This window comes from Tupaia chinensis, unplaced genomic scaffold (assembly GCF_000334495.1).
Source record: "Tupaia chinensis unplaced genomic scaffold, TupChi_1.0 Scaffold000492_1, whole genome shotgun sequence".
Classification (NCBI taxonomy): Eukaryota; Metazoa; Chordata; class Mammalia; order Scandentia; family Tupaiidae; genus Tupaia; species Tupaia belangeri.
Window position 1 is genome coordinate 1675372 of NW_006160004.1, and position 21695 is coordinate 1697066.

Genomic DNA, 21695 nt, shown 5'->3' on the forward strand with positions numbered 1-21695 from the left:
GGTTTTTTTTTTTTTTTTTTTTTTTTCCGGGAGTTTTCATGTGAAATCAGATGGATGGGGGCCAGAGGACCAGTCTTTGACTATAGAACACAGGAACCACATGCCACCCAAAAACAAGCCTGTATGGATGTAAAAATTCATTTGAATAAGTCAAGCAAGGTCAGCAGATCAGTTAGAAAAACATGTCCTATCGGGGCAGAATGAGAACGGCTCAACCACTGAACATGGTCAGAGGTAACTCAGAAAGATCCTGAGGTGTCTCTAGCTATTTAATTCCGTACATATTAAATGACCTTGGATTCAGTGTAGGTAGGGGTTACTATTATGTACCTTTGCCTGTTTCAACAGTTGCCTCTGCATGGCAATAGGAAGTCCAGGTTGAGAAGCAAACTGACCTTTCAGAGCTCTGGCTATGGCAGCTGCCTAAGAACTGCCACTTGCCTACCAGGAAGAAAGTCACTGTCCACTGTATCCAATACGCATATGTAAATCTGTGCAGTAACTATCCTCTCACCCTACTTTGCCTCACTGTGATTTACTGTTTCTACCACATTTTGTGTCTATAGATGTGTGATAAGAAGCACTATCACTCCTAGGGTAAAGGGGTGGGCCCTGAACTACAGACTAGAGCTCACATATTCCTTCTGCCTGTGCATGTGGAGGCCCCTGCAGGCGTGGGAAGGCTGAGTGACCGTGTGGGACCAAGCAGAGCCCTGGAGTGGGAACAGGGCAGGGCCAGGATTGCTGTGTCCTCAAGATGAGTGGTTCCCAATGGAGGGCACTGTCTCTGAGGGGGTCTTTGGAAACTTCAGGGTATTTTTGGTTGCTGGTGGCTACCTAGAGTGTGCAGGGCAGTCACATAAAATGAAGAACTGTCCCCTGTGCTACTTTTCAAAGCCTCCTTGGACATCTACATAAGTAAAAACCTACAGCTAATCACCTGAGTACAGAATGTGCTTCCCTCTGATAAATGCACAATGTATTTTGTACATAGTTAAATAGGTGTTAGATATTACCACATTTTTTTGGTGGCATCAGGGTGGGGAGGTGGGAGGGGGACATCATCAAGAATCCTCACCATTTTGGAAAAGCACATTAATAACCCAAGCTGGGGACCAGCAGTTAGCATAATGGCTATGTCGCTGGACTCCCATGTAGTTGACCGTGGTTCAAGTCCCGGACCTGGTTGCTTAAACTCACGCCGGGTGTGTGTGCGTGCATGCCCAAGATCCCAAGAGGAGAATGGAGGAGAAGGGATTGCGGCATGGCCATCCCCCCTGGGAGGTGATTTCTCGCTTTCTGTCTCTCTGTCTTTCTGGCAAGCGCACACGCCCTATAGCAAAAACCTCTCCAAAAGCAAAGCAAAAAAAAAAACCAAAAAAACCCAAGCTGCTCTGGGTGTCTGTCTACCTCAAGTGCCTGATCAGTCAGCAAGCCCCTTATTGCCTTGATTCCCCTTCTGTTACATGAATAAAACTGAGGGTTGGACCAACTTGAAGTCCTGCTCCATGATAAAGTAACCTGGAGTGTGATTGGAGGAGGGGGCATGGAGCTGATGGGGGCAGAGTAGGAACTACCAGTCTGCATGGGAAAAGGCAGCAGAAACCACCGTGAACCAGCCCTCTCTTGCACATACACAGAGAAACACTGCCCCCTTGAACTTATTTTATTTATTTATTTTTAGTTGCCAGAGAACATATACACTCTCTTGACAAAGAGAGAAACAGAAAGATAGAAAATATACCCACCAAAGAAGCATGGTTACATTGCGATCCCCACTCCTTCATTTCTCCATTCTGTTGGAGCTCTGGGGGATGTACACCCCAGTATATTTTTTAAGTTACCAGGCTGGGATGTGAACTGCAGTCAGTCATGTGGGATTCAACACCCTGAACTACAGGCTACAGGGCTGGTTCCCTCTTCAGTTTTGTATACATATTTATGATTTCAGCAACAACTTTCAGGTACTTTTAATCTTTTCAGTCACAAGGTAATCCCTAGCCAGGTGCTGTCTCCTGGGATATCAGCTTATGATAATGACGGCTTATCAATACACAGAATCATAAAGTAAGCTATAGGTTCTTGGACACTGGGGTCAGCCATGTTTCTCTATAGCCCCATAAGGCCCCACTACCCAGCTCAGAAAGTCACTATAGTTGTACAGAGGAGACCACATCATTTAGGCCACCAACGTGAGATCCAAGATGCAGTGCAGGAGGGTGGATATGGGCGGTGTCTTCTACCACCACCCTCACTCACAGCAAATCACATTGCTGTATTCAATTGCCAGCATTTGCAGAAGCCTCCTGCTGTTATTTCCCCTCCTTTTTTTCATTTAGCTAAAGCTGGCCTGCATTCTCTGGCATGAAACACTGTGGATAAGGGAAGTGAACAAGGGAAGACATGAAAAGGATTTACAGTAGAAAAAAGGTGGTTCTGAGTCCTTAGACAGTTCATGACCCTAAAAAAGCAAACTGCTGCATTTCTGCTCACTCATTTTGTCTGTTTACATTTTTAGGGTCACAAAAATAGACATGAAATCAAACTGAACAGAATTAGAGCAGCTCGAAGTTCCCAGAAGGCCTAGTGACCCCAGGCCCCAGGGGCTCCTCCAGAACTGATCACTGACAAGGCCACTGGGAGCCTCTCAACAGCCCACCTCAGGCTCCTCCAAAGCCACAAGTCCCAGGGCCAGTGTGAGCATAGCCTGCTTCAATCCAGAGACCTCTGTCTTTCCTCCCCATTGCACCCCGTGACTGATGGTGTGGAGCCCCAGCTTGGGGCTTCATTCTTTGTGTTCAGAACATTTACTCTTGTCCAAAGGAGTTGTGGGTCTCTCTCAGAGCACCCCCTGACAGACACACAGACATGGCTTTCCACACCATCAACCCTACAACTTCAAGTGAGGGAGTGGGCTACACAAAGGTGGGTTGCCCTGCATTTCTTCAAGCAGCAATGCTACACCCCTGTCCAGAGCAGCCACCCACTCGTGTGATGCCCACCCCCTCCTAAGAGCTAGGGGGCTGCAACCATCAACAAGGGACCATGTGCTCCCTGCAACTCAGGCCAAACCATAGAGTCATATTTCAACAGAATCATTCATTCATTCATTCATTTATCACAGAAGTGAGAGAGAAAGAGACAGACAGACGGACAGCACCCCTCAACAAGGCCCTGACAATGTGAGCCATCTCCAGTCTCAGCCAGCCCCAGGTCATGAGCACCCACATGACCAGCATATGCAGGGCGGCCTCTAGACTGGAAATGGGAACATTCTTGTGTGAGTCAGCCCCGGGAAGCATTGTGTTTGGCCACTGCACCACTGTCGACCTCCTCACTTGAATTTTTACAAAGCAAGTCTTTGTATGAGCCAAAGCTACTGGGAGAGACCTGCTGTGGATTCCCTTGGAATGAGCATACCTGGGATCTTCAGAAAGTTCACAGAAAGGGTGCGCTATGAAAAACTATGCATGAATTTCAAAATTTTTGTACAAAAATAAATGTGTACTTCAATTCCACTTCTACAAGAACTTTTTGAAGTCCCCTCACATACATATGCACATGTGTGTGCATACACATGCAAATGCACACACACACACACACACACACACACACACACACACACACCCCTTAGAATGAAATGGCCTTCTGGCTATTTTGTCCTGGAGGAGTTGAAGTATGCTGATCTACGTGCTGTCTCCAGACCCAGTTACCTCAGCTCTGGCTCCATACTCACCTCTCTGTGTCAAAGTATGACTCTAGGTAGGGATGAGGTGCACCCGCCACAGCAAAGTTACTGCTTCCAGTGTCCACGAGAATCTGTAGCTTTTATGAGAGAAAAAAAAAGAAAAAAGCCACAGGTTATTTGAATACTGTAATACTCTTTTTTTACTATAGGGTGTGTGGGATCGCTGGAGAGAGAGATAGTGAGAAATCACTCCCCGCAGGGGGATGGCCTCACTGCAATCCCTTCTCCTCAATTCTCCTCTCAGGATTTTGGGCATGCATGCATACCACCCATCATAATTTTCAAGCTGCCAGGTCCCAGGGCTGGGACCACTATAGGCCATGTGAAAGTCCAGCATGCTAAAACCACTATGCGACCTGCTGGCCCATACTGCCAAACAAATTGTTTAAACAACTAAGTACTAAGAACAATTTATCAGCTGGAAAAACAGACTGATTCAGGGGAATAAGCTGTTATACAACCAAAATCTAATGCCATAACAGGATGGATGAGACAGTTCTTCCTCAAATACACACCAAGCCTTGAATGAAAATAAGTTACATTAAGTAACTGAGTGTTCCTTTCTAAGTCACTGGAACTTAAAGCCTGAGCCTGCCTTAATTCTGGGCTTCAGGCCAGGTTCGTGCCCTGGCTGGGATGACCTTCTTCCTGCCTACCCAAGTTTCCGCTGGAAAACCCCATCCACCATGATGTCCCCTCCCAGGACCCCCAGCCTCCTCCTGAACGCTTGTATCCCCTCGATTCCCTGCAAAGTACGGGGGTTCTCTTGCCACAAGTACCCTGTCTGGTTTTATTGATGAGATCTGGTTTTATGCAAGATCTTAAACCTGACCAGTTTAGGAATGCCCTGACCCTGTCTCTCTTTTTTCTAGCTCCCACTAGACACATCACCTCTACATCCCAACGGCAAAACCCAGCATCTGACTGCACACACTGCGGCCCACACATTCTTATAAGTACTTCATGAAAACATTAAGTTGTTTAAACCTCTTAACAGCTGTCCACAGGTGTGTTATCATCACCTCTATTTCACAGTGCGGGAAACTGAGGTACATAAAGGATGATCTACCTGGTTATATGAGGGTAAGTAACAGTCAAACCCAGGGAGTCTGATCCAAATGCATTCTCTTAACCACCCCAACCTCTTTTGGGGTTCTATGAGCTGTGTAATTCACAGCTCATTGCAATTCTTGTTGGCCCCACTGTGTGTGAGCTCTCCGTGGCCAAGATTTTTGCTATTCTGTTCGCTGCTCTGTTCTCAAGGTCAGGGCCAGGCAAATAGTAGGTGCTCAGGTATTTGCCAAATGAACAACTTAATTATTCTCAAAGGTAAATCAAAGACACTAACTTCGTTCCTGGTACAAAGACAATATAGACTCAGGAAAAAAAAAAAATCAAGAGAAATGCAGTCCGTGCACATAGGTCTGCTATAAGTTCTGGAGAAGCACAGTTGGCAAAAACCAAATCAGGTTCTTGCTTTCTTAATCAACTAAGCACGGTGACCCTTCCCTGCAGGAGGCTGCGGAAATGGTGGAGAGAATGAACGAGTCATTCCTGGGAGCACCTGTCAGGGCTGTGCCAAAACAAATGGGGACGCCGGTGCTTTCCCAGACCAAAATCCACTTTGTGGGTTTAGAGAATTCCTTCTGCACTGCTGAAGATCATGTCTGGGAAAAGTCTGTGGGAATGGCAGAGAAACAGGTTCAGTAACTAAGGCTTGAAGTGAATCGCAAACAATGGTGAGTCCACAAATGCTACTTCGTACATCTTAGCTTTAGTAAATGGATCCTCTAACCTAATTTCCATTTACTAACCCACAGCCCTAGAACATCTGTAAGACCTTGTTCCCCCACAGAGATGTTTGGACTGATTTTAGGCAGAATGTGATTTTAAAGGATGTACATACAGAAGGTCCTCGACTTATTTACAATGACTTGACTTAGCAATTTTTTGACTTTATGACGGTGTGAAAGCCACATGCGTTCAGTAGAAACCATCCTTTGAATTTGTTTGTTTCTTTGTTTGGTTAAAGATTTATTTATTTATTTTTGTCTGGCCAGAGAGGAACAGAGTGAGAAAGAGAAAGGGCGGGGAAGAAGTGAGGAAGCAAGCTGCCAGGTTCAGGACTCGAATTGCAGTCAGCCATGTGGGAGTCCAGTGCCCTTAACCATCACATATCACAAGGCCCACTGTCCTTGGAGTTTTGATCTTTCCCAGTACTCTCTCATGGTGCTGGGGAGTGCAGTCAGCCATATGCTCACAAGGACAGACAACCAACGGTCTACTATATACTATACACAATAAATGACATAGGATGGTTGACACTTTATTATAAAATAGGCTTTGTGTTGGATGGTTTTGCCCAACTACAGGTTAATAAAAGTGTTTTGAACATGTTGAAGTAGGTTAGGCTATGATATTCATTAGGTTAGGTGTATTAAAGGCATTTTAAACATTTTTTTCAACTTACAATGGGCTTATGAGGACATAACCCAACTAGTGGCCACTGCAATCCTATTACAGGTCAAGTCAAAGGAGTTAATTCTCCAAGTCCCTAAACCACTACTTAGATTAAATTGGATCTAAATTTCTCATAAATGTGCAAAGGAATACCAAATAAATCTGCATTTACTTGGATTTTACTGGAGAGGAATTGGTGATGCTGAGAAATTCTTCTATGTCAGCACAGTAGGTGGAGATCTGCCTGGAAGTCAGTTTGGTAGGGCCAGGCATTCCCGCAGGGCAAGGTTCTCTGTCTTTCCATACTTAAATACTAAATACTAAGTTATCAGCTTCTCACCACATGATTCTCAAAGGCATACTGGTGTCTCTGTTCCATTTAAAAAAAAAAAAAATCTCCCCAATGCTGAGGCCAGCAGGTGGCATGATGGTTAAAGTGCTGGATCTCAGATGGCTGAGTCCATCATTTTAGTCCTGAACTCGGCAGCCTGAAAATCATGCCAGGAGCATGTGATGTGCACCCAAAATCCCAAGAGGAGAATGAAGGAGCAGGAATTGTGGAGTGACCATCCCCCCTGGGGAGTGATTTCTTACTTTACCTCTCTCTCTCTCTCTTTCTCACAAACACACACCCTATGACAAAAATCTAAAAAATCAAGACCAAAATACCCCAAACCTCAATTATTTTAAGAGATGAACTCATCCTAAGCATGTATATATTTTTTCTTTTCTTTTTTCTTTTTTTGGGGGGAGGTTGATTTAAATATTTTATTTAAAGAAATACTTTGAAGGCTATGGTTTATCAATAGGAAAAATATAAAGCATACATGTTTATTGATCATTATGTTTTGACATTATAGTAAAGTCTCCAAGTAACATGATTGTTTGCAGTGCCACCAGTGGAATGCGTTCTGCAGATACATGGTTTTACCTTCAAATCCGAGCATATTACCCATACATCAAAAAAGAAGAAAGTTTAATAAAACACAACCTTGATTAGTTTAAACTTTAGTGGACCACATCTGATTTGTTGGAGAGTAAGTTCTTTTACTTACCTCTTCAAGAAAGTAATTATTTTTTTCACTTCTTTCTGTGCCTCTTTATCCTCTTTGGTAACGACAGGAAGCACTAATGCCAGATCAGAGAACTTCAAAGCATTCTGATTTTCCCCAAGATCATTATAACACTTTCTGATCTTTCTCTAAGCTAGTACTCTTTCATGGTGCTGGGGAGTGCAGTCAGCCCTATGCTCACAAGGACAGACAACCAACGGTCTACTATATACTATACACAATAAATGACATAGGATGGTTGACACTTTATTATAAAATAGGCTTTGTGTTGGATGGTTTTGCCCAACTACAGGTTAATAAAAGTGTTTTGAACATGCTGAAGTAGGTTAGGCGATGATATTCATTAGGTTAGGTGTATGAAAAGCATATACTATATACTATACGCAATAAATGACATAAGTTTGCAAGATGAAATACGTAATAGTCAAGAAACAGCTGCAATCTTTCAAGGAAGGCAACTTCAGATACTGGAGAGGTTAAACAAATGAATGACAAATGTAATTGGGCTTAGAGTAACCAGGGTGTAGTTCTTCAGCCTTAAGGAAATTATGCAAAGCTTCTTGTACAGTTGAAGTTGGTATTTTACCAAAGACAGTGGCAGCCATTTTTATTTTTTTTTTCAATCCAGCTTAGTCTTGAGACAGTATAATTGTATCTTCCCTTGAGGTAATACAGTAAAAGAAGTTCTTGAGGTAAAAGTTGGATTGCTATATCTAGATGCTCCTTGAAACGATATCCATAGTTGGTTTTGTTCTGTAAGCCCTCAAACTCAGATACATAGTCACATAAAATTGCATACCACAGATGACAATATCCATTCATAGGTTCTCTAGTAATAGCTCTCTCACCTAAAGTTTTTCCAACATTTGCATAATGTTTCCTTTCTTGTGTGTTTATAGATAACTCATACATGTCTCCATATGCACGAGTAAACTGCCATATAAACTCTATTTCATCTCTAAACTTTTCCTGTGGTCACAAAGTAGTTCAAAACTCTCTACTTTGCCATTCTCATTCACACATAAGTAATCTGCCTTCTGCAGAAGAACATCTAAAGTTAATTCCTCTGTATATGTGTTAAATGCCTTAGGGATTGGAAAACTCTGCTCTTCTGTGTCAATATTTACTGTAATGTACCTTCCTTCACTTTCTGCTTCCTCTGAACTATTACTCATTGCTGAACTTTGAACTGTGGTAGGTCTTCTTTTTCTAGCTCTGTGCTGAGGACTTATCCTATGGACAGCTATCTTTCCTCCAAGTTCACCTTGTGTATATTCCTCCAGCGTTGGAATAGCTTAAGAAATCTGATTTCCTCCTTGAGTTCTTCCATATTTGTCATTAATTTGTTTAACTTCTCCAGTATCTGAAGTTGCCTTCCTTGAAAGATTGCGGCTGTTTCTTGACTATTATGTATTTCATCTTGCAAACTTATTGACTCAGATGTATTACTCAGAGAAAGACATTTAGGCAGATTCCAAACTGCTGTCCTTGGTTTACGGACCTCGTGGTACCACAACAGCAGCAGGCTGAGTCCTGCATTCCCACCATGATGCCAAGTATGAGTTGTTTGCAGAATGAGGCATTTCTTGGTTTTTATTGCTGTGTTCCCCGCACTATCTTCTCTGCCGGCAGAGACCTGGATGGCACCTGCAGGCGGGCTGGAACTGCGGTGCGCCCAGGAGCCCAGGGTCTGGAGGTCCAGCGGCCCGGCAGCCGAGCGTTGCATCCTGACCCAAATCCATTTTTTCTAATCATATCACTTTCTGTGTTACATTTAGTCTTCATATTTCTTCCCCTAGTTTTTAAATCTTTACTATATGAAATTCCTTGGTTTAAGAACCCTTCCCCAGCAATTTGCAAACTTTAGAACTACTTTTAAATTAATTGAATCCTAACTTTATATGATACCGTTTAATTTCTTCCCTTGATTTAGCAACTTAGAATGGTGTTTGTGTGTTCTCCATTCTGAAATCTGACAAAATTAACGCACTTGTAAAAAAAATGTAAGATGTTGGGAAGGAGAAGAAGTGTTCTTGGGAAGGAGAGATGAGAAGTGCTGGATTTTGGATATTATCTTACTTCTATGACATATCTTTTTATAATTTTATGTAATGCATTTAAACTCATCTTTTTTGCTGACCTGCCTGTATTTTCTACCCATTGTCCATCACTGCTGTCCAGTTATTCAGGTAGGGAAGATGAGGTGGTACATGCACTTAAATATCCATGACTCTGTCCCACCAACCTCTCAGTAAGTTATACTGCTGTTTTTATATTCTCAAGGTTTACTTATTATTATTTTATTTGCCAGTAGGCATGTGTACTTGCCAGAGAGATAGAAAGGGGCGGGGGGGAGAGAGAAAAGTGCCCTCAGTGGGGCATGGGCACACTCTGTCCTGTCAGGATTTGGGACACACATGCCCAACATGTCTGACATGTTTTTTAAGTCTCCGGGCCTGGGACTTGAACTCCATGTTCGGCCATGTGGTATTTGGCTCCTTCAATCACCGGGCCATGGGGCTAGCCCTCAAAGTTTAATTTGTTAACCATACCTGGCACAGTTGCTGGATCATTCTATAAGAATGCAGGCTCACTACATCCTGCCAGGCCTTTGGCATGAGGCTTCTTTGCCAACTCTTGAATGGTTAGACTTTGCTCAGCATTCCTCTGGCCCTACCCTCTAATCATTTCCCCATATATGCATGTTTGAAATGTCTCTGTCTTTACACTAGAAGAACAATTTGCCTGGGTTTTATGCATTTACATCATGTGTTTTCCTTAACACTTTATCGATATTTCTCCAGCATCTTTCAACACTGAACATTTGTGGAGAAATCTAAAGCATGCCTTATTTTTTTTCCTGTTACAAGTGACTTTCTTTTTCTCCTTGAACATCTGAATAATCCTTTCCTTAACCATAACATTCCATAGCTTTATTGATACACCTTAATATTGGTTGATTGGATTCAGTTTTCCTAGACAATGGGGCTTACTTTTTGCATTAGTTTCCTAGGGCTGCTGTAAGAAATGATCACTAATGGGGTGGCATAAAACGATACACATTTTCCTTTCTCAGTCTGTAGGCCTGAAATGCAAACTTAAGGTTTACTTGGCTACTCTCCCAACAAAGGCTCCACGGGAGGCTCCTTCCCTGCCTTCTTCAGCTCCTGGGGCAGTAGGAATCCCTGGGTTTCTCAACTTCTTTCTTTCGACAGGTGTCATGACTTACTCTGGACACGTGTCAGCTCATCACACTGTCCCTCTTCAAGGCAGCCTGTCTTCAAGCCTCCTCACTGCCTGCAGAGCTGATGTCTGTGACAGTTTTGGCAGTCAGCTTAGGGTTAATGCAGGAGCAAAAACTGCCGCTTACATGGTCTATGTGGAAGCAGTAAGGCCTCAGGCCTTCGCTGTGGTTGGAACAGGGTGCCAACATGAACTTATCTACCACCATGGCTGCTCCCCTAACTGGGAGATGTCAGCTGACATATAACTCAGGTCCTCACCCCTGCCTCCATGTCTAAAAGTTTCCTGGAGGTGAGATGAATTTTGAAGTTGTTTAAGGGAAAGTGGGTAGAGAGAAGATGAAAAACCAACAGAATTCTTTTATGAAATCAGTAAATTTTAAGCTTTTAAGAGAGAAGATTATGGCTGGAAAGCAAAAATAAATAAATAAATAAATAAAATCAGTCACTGTGAGGAGAAAATAAAAAACTAATCGTATATAGTAATAAATACTTTTTCTTGGTCATTAAAAGTCACGGGTGGCCAGCAGGTGGCATGGAAGTTAAGGCAGCTGGATCCCATGTGGCTAACAGAGCAGCACAAGTCCCAGACCTGGAAGCATGTGGGTGTGTGCATGCCCAAAATCCCTAGAGGAGAATGGAAGAGAAAGGATTGTGGTATGACTATCTCTGCTAGAGGGTGATTTCCCAGTTTCTTTCTCTGTCTTTCTCTGGAAGAGTGCATGCACCCTATAGAAAACAAAAACTAAAACTAAACAAATAAGCAAAAAAATCACGGGTAATAAAGGGTTATAGATGCCTGAACAAGAACACCCTCCTCTCCATGCCCACTGTCGAAACAAGCCACCAGCCAACGTTATAAGCGCTTCTTGGTCTCACTGGCAACTGCATGCATACCCGACAGCCCAGCAGGCTGTGTGGGAAAACGCCAGCACACCCCAGTGGCCTGGCTCACCCCCTACATAGCCAGCTAGACTGGCATTCCACAGCCACACTAATCACTCCCGCAACAAGACTACTGTCCTCCACACAATAGTCCCAGTGACCAGGAATTTTCTCAGCAGACACGTCACCTTTCTTCCCTTGGCTTGGAATTTCACCCCAGCCTCTGCAACATCTCATGAACAGAGCCCTTTTACACACCCCCTCCTCACTTCTGCCACTCTGGTGTGTTGTCGCTTTTTCGTGGAGGGAGGGAACACAAATTCAGAGAAAGTCAGACTAAAATGTAGGCTGGTGGTGCAGGAGTAAAATGCAATGCTCTGTGAGGCTGGTCTACGTGGCGGGGTTCTGGGCTCACCACCAGGAGCCTCGCTGAGTATGCCAGGCACATGTGTGCTTGATCCAGGCTTGCTGAGGCTGGAGGTAGATGGTGCCATCAAGACCTTGTTGGGGGTACTATGCCTCTTTCTCCCTCTCTTGCTAAGGAATAAAGAGTTGAGTAAATTTTTAAAATAACAACAAACACAAAAAGGTAGATTGTATTATTTCACACAATCTCTGCTCATTGCCCAGGTTCTCAACATGACTGTTTTTTTTACAACAATTTCAACAGAAGCTGGCTTTCGAGAAAATTTGACTCAAAAGTCACCGCTCAGCAAAGCCTGTCACCACATCAGATAGTTTCTGGGGTACGTAATTTGAGAAGAGCAATGGGCTCCAATAAATGAGGCAGCCAAGAAGTGAAGCAAGGGATGGCCGTCCAGGGGACAATAAACCCTCTGGGTTGGTTTTCAAGTAGCGTGTCCAAGCAGCAAACAGGAGGCAACCCCATTTTCTGCAAGGTGACATTGGAAGTGAACATTTTTCATGCTGAGTTCTTGCCAAGACCGTTACTCCCAGTTTGCAAGTAGTCTCAGCCATAAAGGAGAACAAATAATAATCCCACTAGCCCTATAAACTTCACATATGCACTTGAAATCAACTGAAAATCCAAATGGTAAGGGTGTGGGTTTTTTCTGGACACCTTACCCAACACCACACACCAGCATCATAATCTGTCTATTATTTTTTTTAGTTCAGGAATTTCCCAAATAATTTCCTGCTTCTTTGGGCTCAATGCCATACATGTGCACATGCACACATACTCGTGCACATGCACACATACTCATGCACATGCACCTGCGTTTGCACACACATGTGCACACACATGGTAGTTTGACCTAGGACCACAATGCTGAGTCACCTGAAGAGTCATTGAAAAAACATAGTCTCAAATTCAGGGGATGTTTTGCACTCTTGAAGCATAATTTAAAATGACTTAGAAGCATATAAGAAAGTTATTGCCCTCACTTTATGAGCAAGGAGAACAGAAATATCATGCAGAGGAGGAATGGCCCAGCAAGATCCTGGAGCCCTGACTCTGTTTCCAGTTTCCTTCTCTACACATAGAACTCACATTCTGCTTCTTCCAGAAAAATAGGCATGATTAACAAAATCCTGTTTCCATGAGGATCTTGGGGCTTCACACTGCGACACTCACTGGCTTTTACTTACTCCAATCTGGCCAACTACACCAGAGGTCTCAGGCCTTCCATGGCAGACACAGACACAAATCTTCTCTGTATAGAGTGAGGCAAAGAGCAAGAACTGAGTTGAGAATACAATAGAGAAGAATGACATGTCTACCAGCACCTGTCCATAAAAGGTAGGGCAGGGAACCAACCCAAATGTCCAAGAACAGATGAGTAGATTGAAAAAATGTGGCATATGTACTCTGTGGAATATTACTCAGCCATAAGGAACAATGAGACCTTGACATTTGATACAAAGTGTATGAATATGGAAAGTTCAAAGCTAAGTGAACCAAGCCAGACTGAAAGAGAGGCATTAATATATACCAGATGTCTGCACTCTATGGCAGAAACTGAAAATTAGAAGTTATGATAGCAGGGAGGGCAACTGTAGATACTGGAGACAACATAGGAGGAGGTGGGCAATAGGGAGTGGGAGGGAAGGGATCAGAGAAAACAAATAAAATATTTAATAGACACAAAAATGAAAAGGTAACCGTTGATGATAATGTATATGGTAATATCTTTGACTGGACCAATACGCACCATATTCATGCTGGAAAAACCATGCACACTACAAAGATGTACAGTGGTTAAATATAAATAAAAAAAATTTAAAAAGAACAAGTCATGAGACGGACTTTGTAGAGAGGGAGAATTGCAGGAATTGGGTGGAGATCATTTTTTGATCAGGTTCTTAAAAGTAGCAAAATCTGGACCAGCATATGGCATAATGATTACATAGCTGGACTCCCACATTGTTGACTGTTCAAGTCCTGGACCTGGCAACTTAAAACTCACACCAGGCGTGTGTGCATGTATGCCCAAAATCCTAAGAGGAGAATGGAGGAGAAGGGACTGTAGCGTAGCCATCTCCTCTGGGGGGGGTGATTTCTTGTTTTCTGTCTCTGTCTCTCAGGTGAGCACACATGCCCTATAGCAACAATTTCTCAAAAAAAAAAAAAAAAAAAAAAAAACCCTAAATAAATAAATAAATAAAAAGGCAGCATAATCTAAAATCCTTCCAGCTACCGCCTTTTCTCCCTTCATGGCCAGGGTACCAGTGTCTTGATTCTTCACATCCCTTTCTCCCCATAGCCTGCTCAAAATGGGGCTATAGTCTTCCCCCTCTGCTATGGGCCAAGCTTACCAATGACCTTGGTGCTCCACACCCAGGGCCACCTCATAGCTCTCCCCCTACTCGCCCAGTCAGTAAGACAGCACTGGCCAGGACCGACCTGTCCTTCCATGAAGCTTCTGAAATATTACCTTCCTATTTTCCCACTCCAACCCTTCCTTCCCGAGACTCATCCTCTAACTTGACATGGTGTTTCTGAGGATTCTGCATCCCCATCTCTAGGGCATCACTGTCACACTGGGCCTCATTGTCTTCAGATACACTCCCAGCACAGAGTGCCTCACTGGGAGCAGGGCTGTGTGTGGCACATCTCTTTATTCCATACCTTGGACAGTGCCAGAAACATAGCAAGTGTTTAATTAACAGTTGTTGAAAAAATGAATGGAAGTCAGGGTAGAGTGACTTTTGTGGACTGGAGACCAAGTGGGAGGGATGCATGTTCCAGGAAAAGGAAGAGTGTTGATTCATTTATGGAAGAAATCTGTTTTGAGTGGCTACCAATTATACACATCATCTGAGAAGAGAAAAGAGCTTGATGATCTATTCTAGAAGACAAGAAAGACGATGTGTGAAAATTCTACTGCCCTACAACGAAAACCTTCTTCGTTGGCATATATGCTTAGACAACATGCTCCAGTTCCCGCTGCCCTGCCCAAGCCTACAACATGAGATTTTATAAAATAATTACAAAACCACAAAATGAGGACAACCACTGTGCACATGTTACAGGAGGGTGGGAAGGGGACATGTTTCGAATTGAGTATTTTTCCTGTGGCACAAGCCCCTGGGAGACAGAGTGCCTACCCTCCGCTGAGCAGATCACTGCACACATGCTGAGCTTGGGGTCAGCTCTACACCACTCTTCGTGAGCCACTGCCTGGGCAGGTCCTCCCCTCCCTGGGCCTCTCCACACCCTCCTCTAGGACAGGGAGAGACTGCTCAATGAGCAGTGAGAAACCAAGGCTCGGACTTAATACACAGGCATCTTTAGGCAGCAAGGAGGAAAACTGAGCACACCGAACAGCCGCTGGAATCCCCAAACTTTGTGTCATCTCAGAAACCTCTGACCAAGGAAAAAGGCAGATTCCACAGAGATCAAAACCTAACAGATTCTGCAGGAAAACACTTCTGTAGTCTTGGGATGGTTGGGACTTTCCCTAGCTAGGTCTGGCCCTGCCTAGATAAGACTCACTCTTTTTTTGTTTGTTTATTTTGTTTTGGTTTGTTTCTCTTCATTTTTCTTCCAGAGCATGCATGTGCTTGTTGGAGAAAGAGAAAAAAAGATGGAAAGCGAGAAAGAATTTCCTGTGGAGGATGGTCATGCAGCAATCCCTTCTCCATGTCTTGTTTCAAGATTTTGAACACACATGCACACACGCCTGGCATGTTTTTCAAGCTGCAGGGTCCAGAACACTCAGACTGTGGGATCCAACCACCTTAACCAGCATGCCACCAGCTGGCCGTGGCTCTCTCATTTTTAAATTGGCACATTTTGAAAGGCTTGATTTTCCCCACTTTGTACTGATGCAATTCTAAGCCACCCTAACCTTTTCTGTTAGCTGAATGAGAGTCAACTACAAACTACTCACAGCTGGTCGTCTTTGAGACTCAGACCAAGTTCCAAGTTCTCCAAATTGTAACACCATATATTCCTCTCTCCCCACAGCTCATGCCCTGCTTTTTTGGCAACCTCCGCTGTTCGATGTCTTTATTGTCCTTCAGTTTCTCCAAGTTGCCTATTTCTTGTTGAGCTATTTTTTCTCAGTGAGCTCTTAAGTTGCTTGAGGGGAAAGACCTTTTCCTTAGTCTCTTTTTGATGGTTCCCATAATGCTTAGAACAAGTAAGAATTCACTAACCACTCATTTGTTAAGATGGGGAAAATCGATGAGCTTATGTGGGAGCAAAGGGTAAGCAGATTAAGAAAGCAAAGTTGCAGGACTAGCAGATGGTATAGCAGTAATGTTGCCAGATTCCCACATAGTTGACTGTGGTTTGAGTCCTGGACCCAGTGGCTTAACACTCACACCAGGCACCTGTGTGTGCATGGCCATCCCTCCCCCCTGGGGGGGGGGGGTAATTTCTTGCTTTCTGACTCTGTGTGTCTCTCTTTGTCTCTCTGGCAAGAGCACATGCCCTATAGCAAAAATCTTTCAAAACGAACAAGAAAGCAAAGTTGGGGTCAGTCATGCGGTTCACAGCATCTCCTTTTGGGAGTCTGGAAGGCACATGGGAGGCCAGGTTCAATTCTCAGGCCAACCAGAACACACTGGACACTGCTATACACACCTATAACCCCTGGATAATAGGGAGGCTGGGGCAGGAGCATCACAGCATGGCAAGATCTTGTCAAAAATACCTATGGGCCAACCTGTGGCCTGGTGGTTAAGGTGGCTGATCCCACATGACCAATTTTGCTATTCAAGTCCAGACCTGGTGGTTTGAGAAACACACTACATACATGTGTGCTTGTGCTCCAAATCACAAAATGAGGGAGAAATGGAGAAGGGATTGCAGCATGATCATCCTCCATGGGGGTTACTTTCTCACTCCCCGCATCCACCCGTCTGTCTCCGATGAGCACACACACCCTCTGACAAATTAAAAGAGAGGAAAAAAAAAAGTGGCAAATTTGCCAATAAGTTGGAAGTAGCAAGTTCAACAGGCCAAAGTCCTAATGCATGTGTACAAAAAGTTTATTTAAATTTTCTAGAATAGGCTAGAGTAGGCTAAACTAGTGAGTTTCCCAGTTCCTACATAAACAGCCACAAGCTGCTCTCTTAAATGTCCAAGTGTAACTGCAGTTGGAAGTGAGAAGACAGCAGAGGTTGTTGGGGCCACCATATTCTGCAGGCACTGCAGCATCTGGTGTTTTCTCCAACTTCAGAAGTGAGCCTGGGCAGGCCTAAAGTGCTGGGAGTGAACACTCCTGGAGATACCCTCGGCCAAAAGGAAACAGCTGGTGGATTCAAACTCTGCTCCCTTACTCCTCAGCTAGGCTCTGGGCCAGCTCTCAGGAGTCCCTTTCGGGACTGAGCCCTGGCTAGCCACTGCAAAACCTGCTCCACAGTACAGCTCGTGTTCACTCTCTCAATGGCTCGGGGTAGGGGGAATCAAGAGAAGGTTTACTGACACTAATCTCACCTTTGGGCAACATAGGGTAGTTAAGATGGCTGGATCCCACATGGCTGATTGCATGGTGAAAGTCCTGGACCCAATGGCTTGTAAAAACTTGCTGGGTGTAGGTGCATGCGTGACCAAAATCCAGAAAGGAGGGAGAAATGGAGAGGGTACTGTAACACAACTGTCCCCTATGGGGTGGTGCTTTCTCATTTTTCTGTCTCTCTTTTTCTCTGTCTCTCTCTGGTGAATGCATGCATCCTCTAACAGATTAAAAACAACGCAAAAAAAGCCTCGCCTTGTGCACTGCTACAGTCTGAATGTTGGTGTCTCCATCCCCAAATTCATCTTGAAACCTAATCCCCAATGAGCTAGAAGGAAAGGGTGGGGCCTTTAGGAGGCAATTCAATCACAAGGGTGGGATGAGCGCCCTTATAAAAGTACCCCAGAGGGCTCCCTCGCCCTCTCCAATATCTGAGGACCAGTGAAAAGGCACCATTTCTATGAACCAGGAAGGAGCCCTCACCAGACATAGAAGCTGTGGGCACCTTGAGCTTGGACTTCCAGCTGCTGAAACTGTGAGAAATAGCTGCCAGTGATCTATAAGCCACACAGTTCTGAGTGAACTATGACAGCCTCCCTAAAGACCAGATATCCTTTAACTCAGACACTACATAAGAAACAAGAAAATTGACCTCCCAAGGCTAAGAACCATCCGATGAGCCACAGATCTGCCACCTGGCTGAAACCTACATTCAGACTGTGTATTTCTCCTACCCCTTCCTAATCTCCAGCTGATGCATTGAGTAATAACCCTACAGAAAGCCATTTGCTAATTGCTGCAATAAGGTAAAACATTGCATTAAAGGGAAAAACTGGGTGATTCATCTAGATAGTGATTAGCAGCCCAAGATTTCTCAGATATCACTGTCTCTTTTTGAGCAGGTTAATAGATAGGAAAATTAGCAGATAATTTAAATAATGGCTCATTTAACACAACGATTCCTAATTATATTAGCGGCCCATCTGCCGAAGTCTGCCGGCAAGCCCAACCCACAGCGGCGGCGGCCTTTCCGGCCCAGCTACGCAGGGCTGTTTGCCCACAGTTATTACATGTGATTGTAGGCACTGATTTTGTTAATCAGGTTCTTTCAGAGCCTCCATTCTAGAAATGAATCTCATTTACTTAAACACGGTCTTGTTGAAGAAAGCAAAAAATAATTGCCACGCGCCATTTCTCCACAATCTAAAATTAAGGTTGTTTTTATAAAGGAGGGGAAAAAATCATTTTCAAAGAGCACCACTTAACACAAACAGATGTTACAGAACTCAAGTAAGAGGAGCTTGATTATACAATTTATTCTGGCTCTGTGTGTGTGCGTGTGTGCGCGTGTGCGTGTGTGCGAATTATTTCACTATTGCTGCACAGGGCCCCTACTAGAAAAACACGATGAGAGACACATGGACACCTGGCCCCTTTGGGGGAAACACAGCCGCCAGTTAAATGGTGGGGCGGGGCATAGGCTGCGCTGCCCACGTCTGGACTGTGGTGATGGTTTTCAACTAGTGCTTACTGTTTAGCAAGTTAAGATGGCTTCAGAGATTGGGGTTGAGAGATGAATGCTTAGGGAGTACGAAGTCCCTGGATTGAGAACCTCAGAGGTCACTAGAGCCAGACTCCAAACTCAGAACCTTCTGTGTACAGGGTCGCTGGGTAGGGGGTGGTTACTGTGGGGAGGCTGGCCTCTTTGAGTTGTGAAGCTTCAAACCTGTTCCGAGTATAAAGAGTGGAAAGGACACATTTTTAAGGCAGGGTGAAATTGTATTCCAGACCCGTAGCCAATGGCCTGAAGTATGTTGGCAACTGTCCATTCATGGGATTCCTAGGATGCCAGTGTCAAGTTCGTTTTCTAGTTATGTCTCAGGGTACGCCAGCATATACTCTATGAAAGACTGCAGAGTGAAAGAGCACGGGCTTTAGGGTGTGTGAGACCTGGATCTGAATGTCAGCTTACTCTCCTGTTGGCTGAGAACTCTGTCTGAGGTTTATTCCCCTCCTCTGTAAACTGGAGTCATAAAAACATTGCTCTGAGCAGTACAGGAGACACCATGTGTCACACCCAGGAGAGGACCTGGCACATGGGTACATTTTAATCTCCCGAAGTGGGGTTGTGGTGGCTCTGTTACAGAACTTATTTCTCAGATATGTCACTCTGCCCAGCACATGCACTAAATGACCCATCAGATCTCCATTTTTCGGTATGGACGCACACCAGAAATGCCACACACAATCTCTAGGACCAGGCGCAGCATATTCAGCAGTCCTCCATGGTGCACCCGGGCTGAGCCCAGGGCAGGAGATGGAACAGGCAAGAGCAAGCTGTGTGTGTCTGGTACTGGGTGTCCAGTACTGGGCCACAGCTGGAAACAGGCAGTTCTGTCTATGAACACTCTGACCCTGGGGCTGCGCCTACCATTGGTGTGATAGCTGTTCTTCCTTCCTTGTCCTGCGAGTGGCCACCCGTCCTCCAGCTGCCTGAGCTCCTTCATTCCCATTCCCTCCACCTCCACTTCTGTGGCCCCTGTGTCCTGTCATTCCAGGCTGTCTTCTCTGCGGAAGCGGCACGTGTCCCTCTCCCCTCCAATCAGCTCTCAGTGTCTCTTACCCCTAGCTCTGAGCATGATGTCCTTATACAGTGAGTGCCAAATAATGGTGTGTTGAAAGAATAAACAAATGAATGGTGATCAACTGTCACTGAGGCCATCCTGCCAGGAGACTCAAGCCCAGTTAGTTTGATCTCTCTGGCCCAGACTTCCTGGGATCAGATGCCCTTCCCAGGGTGTGACAAGCTCTCCGGTCTCATCATTGCAGCGACTCCTCTGACTCAGGACTCTATTTCCACTGAGCTCCCAGATTCCCTCATACGGCATTTCTAGGAGCTGTTCTTTTGCCTCAGTGTGGAACTTGCACCCTTTGCAGATGGGCGACCCTGGCAGACTGGGAGAGGGGGGGCAGGTGAGGTGGCAGGAACACAAACAGAGCAAACCTCCCTCCCTTGCCATCCCTGCCACTGAGCTCCCACCCTGTGGCCTGGCCACCCCCAAACTACTGCTTCCCCCTTCTCTAGTCCTGTGCAGCAGCAGGGGGCAGCAGCAGGGGGCAGCAGCAGCCAGTTACTCCCGGGTCAAGTCCTTATTGTCTCTAACCGTGAAGGGGGCTGCTAGGTTGCCCCTGTGAACAGCCTCAGTGCCACTAACGCTGTCCCTCCTGTCCCCCTACCAGCCCTGCAGGACAGCACAGAAGAAAGTAGGGGACTTGGATTCCCATAGCTGGCAACTGTAGATGCCCTATCCCCACCACAGAAGGAAGGAGCCTACAGACACCTGGGATTTCATACTTTCTGCCCCTTGGGGACACACTTTGAGCTACATCCTATAAGAGCTGTCCCATGAGGTGCAGGCAGTGGCCTATCAGGTCACTTAAGAAAGAAAGAAAATAACTCTCGAAGCCCTCTGTTCTTATCGAGGGGTGTCTGGGGGTTTTCCAGCTCTTGATACATGTATACATGCAGGTATCAACTTGGTTTGTCTCACTGGATATTCTAAGGCTCTGCTTACTCATAGGCTGCTGAGAACAGGAGATGCCATCTACATGCAGGTCCCTCACTGCGTAACACACAAGCCCCAGAGGTGATCATGGTCTGGAGTTGCCTGGCTAGGGGTTGGCAGAGCCAGAGTCAGAATTGGGCGCCATTTCACCCCGGGCTTGGAGTTCAGAGCACCTACCTAAGGTAGGGGTCCCGCCTGAAGCAGGTGTCCTGTGAGAGGCAGGTGCCCCATTCATAGCCACCGGCTATTTGCCAAGAGGCTGTATGAGGTGGCCTTATCCTTAGGGGCTGTGACAACCCAGGCTCCATTTCTCTCTCTGCCTCTTGGATGCAAAAACCACACGTGGACTGAAAGGGGAGCTACCATGATCAGCCTCTTATCCACCGAGCTTCCAGAGATGAGAGCCGGAGGCCAGGCCATGCTGATTCCTGTGCAGCGACTGAACGCTTCCACCTGTGTGCCGAGCCCCTTCCTCTCTGCAGACCCTCCTCCAGGAGGGGCTCAGGCATCAGGAGGGGCTGGGGAGGTGGAGACAGAGAACAAGGGCTGTTCTTTCTGGAGATGATGCCAGAGACCCACGGTCCTCCCTTGGGGCCCTGGCATTTCCCTCCCAGACTCTGAGGTTCCAAATCTGCCACCGGCAGGGTGCAATCCTACAGATTAAAGAATGGAGACGGATACTTAAACAGTCATGTGTGTGAGTCACAAGGCTGGATTTCAAGGATGCCAATAAAAACAATGGTATTTCCCAGGGAATGGAAAGTTCACACTACACCACTTTTAAGAAGGAAACT

The 21695-nt window shown here is 45.2% G+C and overlaps 1 protein-coding gene and 1 pseudogene across 1 annotated transcript in view; both read right to left on the bottom strand.

Moving 5' to 3' along the window:
• BACE2 (beta-secretase 2) overlaps positions 1–21695 on the bottom strand; it is a gene marked incomplete at its 5' end in the record, with an annotated part of 103759 nt that overhangs the window by 52091 nt on the left and 29973 nt on the right. Inside the window, 1 exon segment of the mRNA XM_006156388.2 lies at positions 3737–3825. Within this exon segment, the coding sequence (XP_006156450.2) occupies positions 3737–3825 (89 nt within the window).
• Positions 7231–21321, bottom strand: LOC102495344 (regulator of microtubule dynamics protein 2-like; annotated as a pseudogene).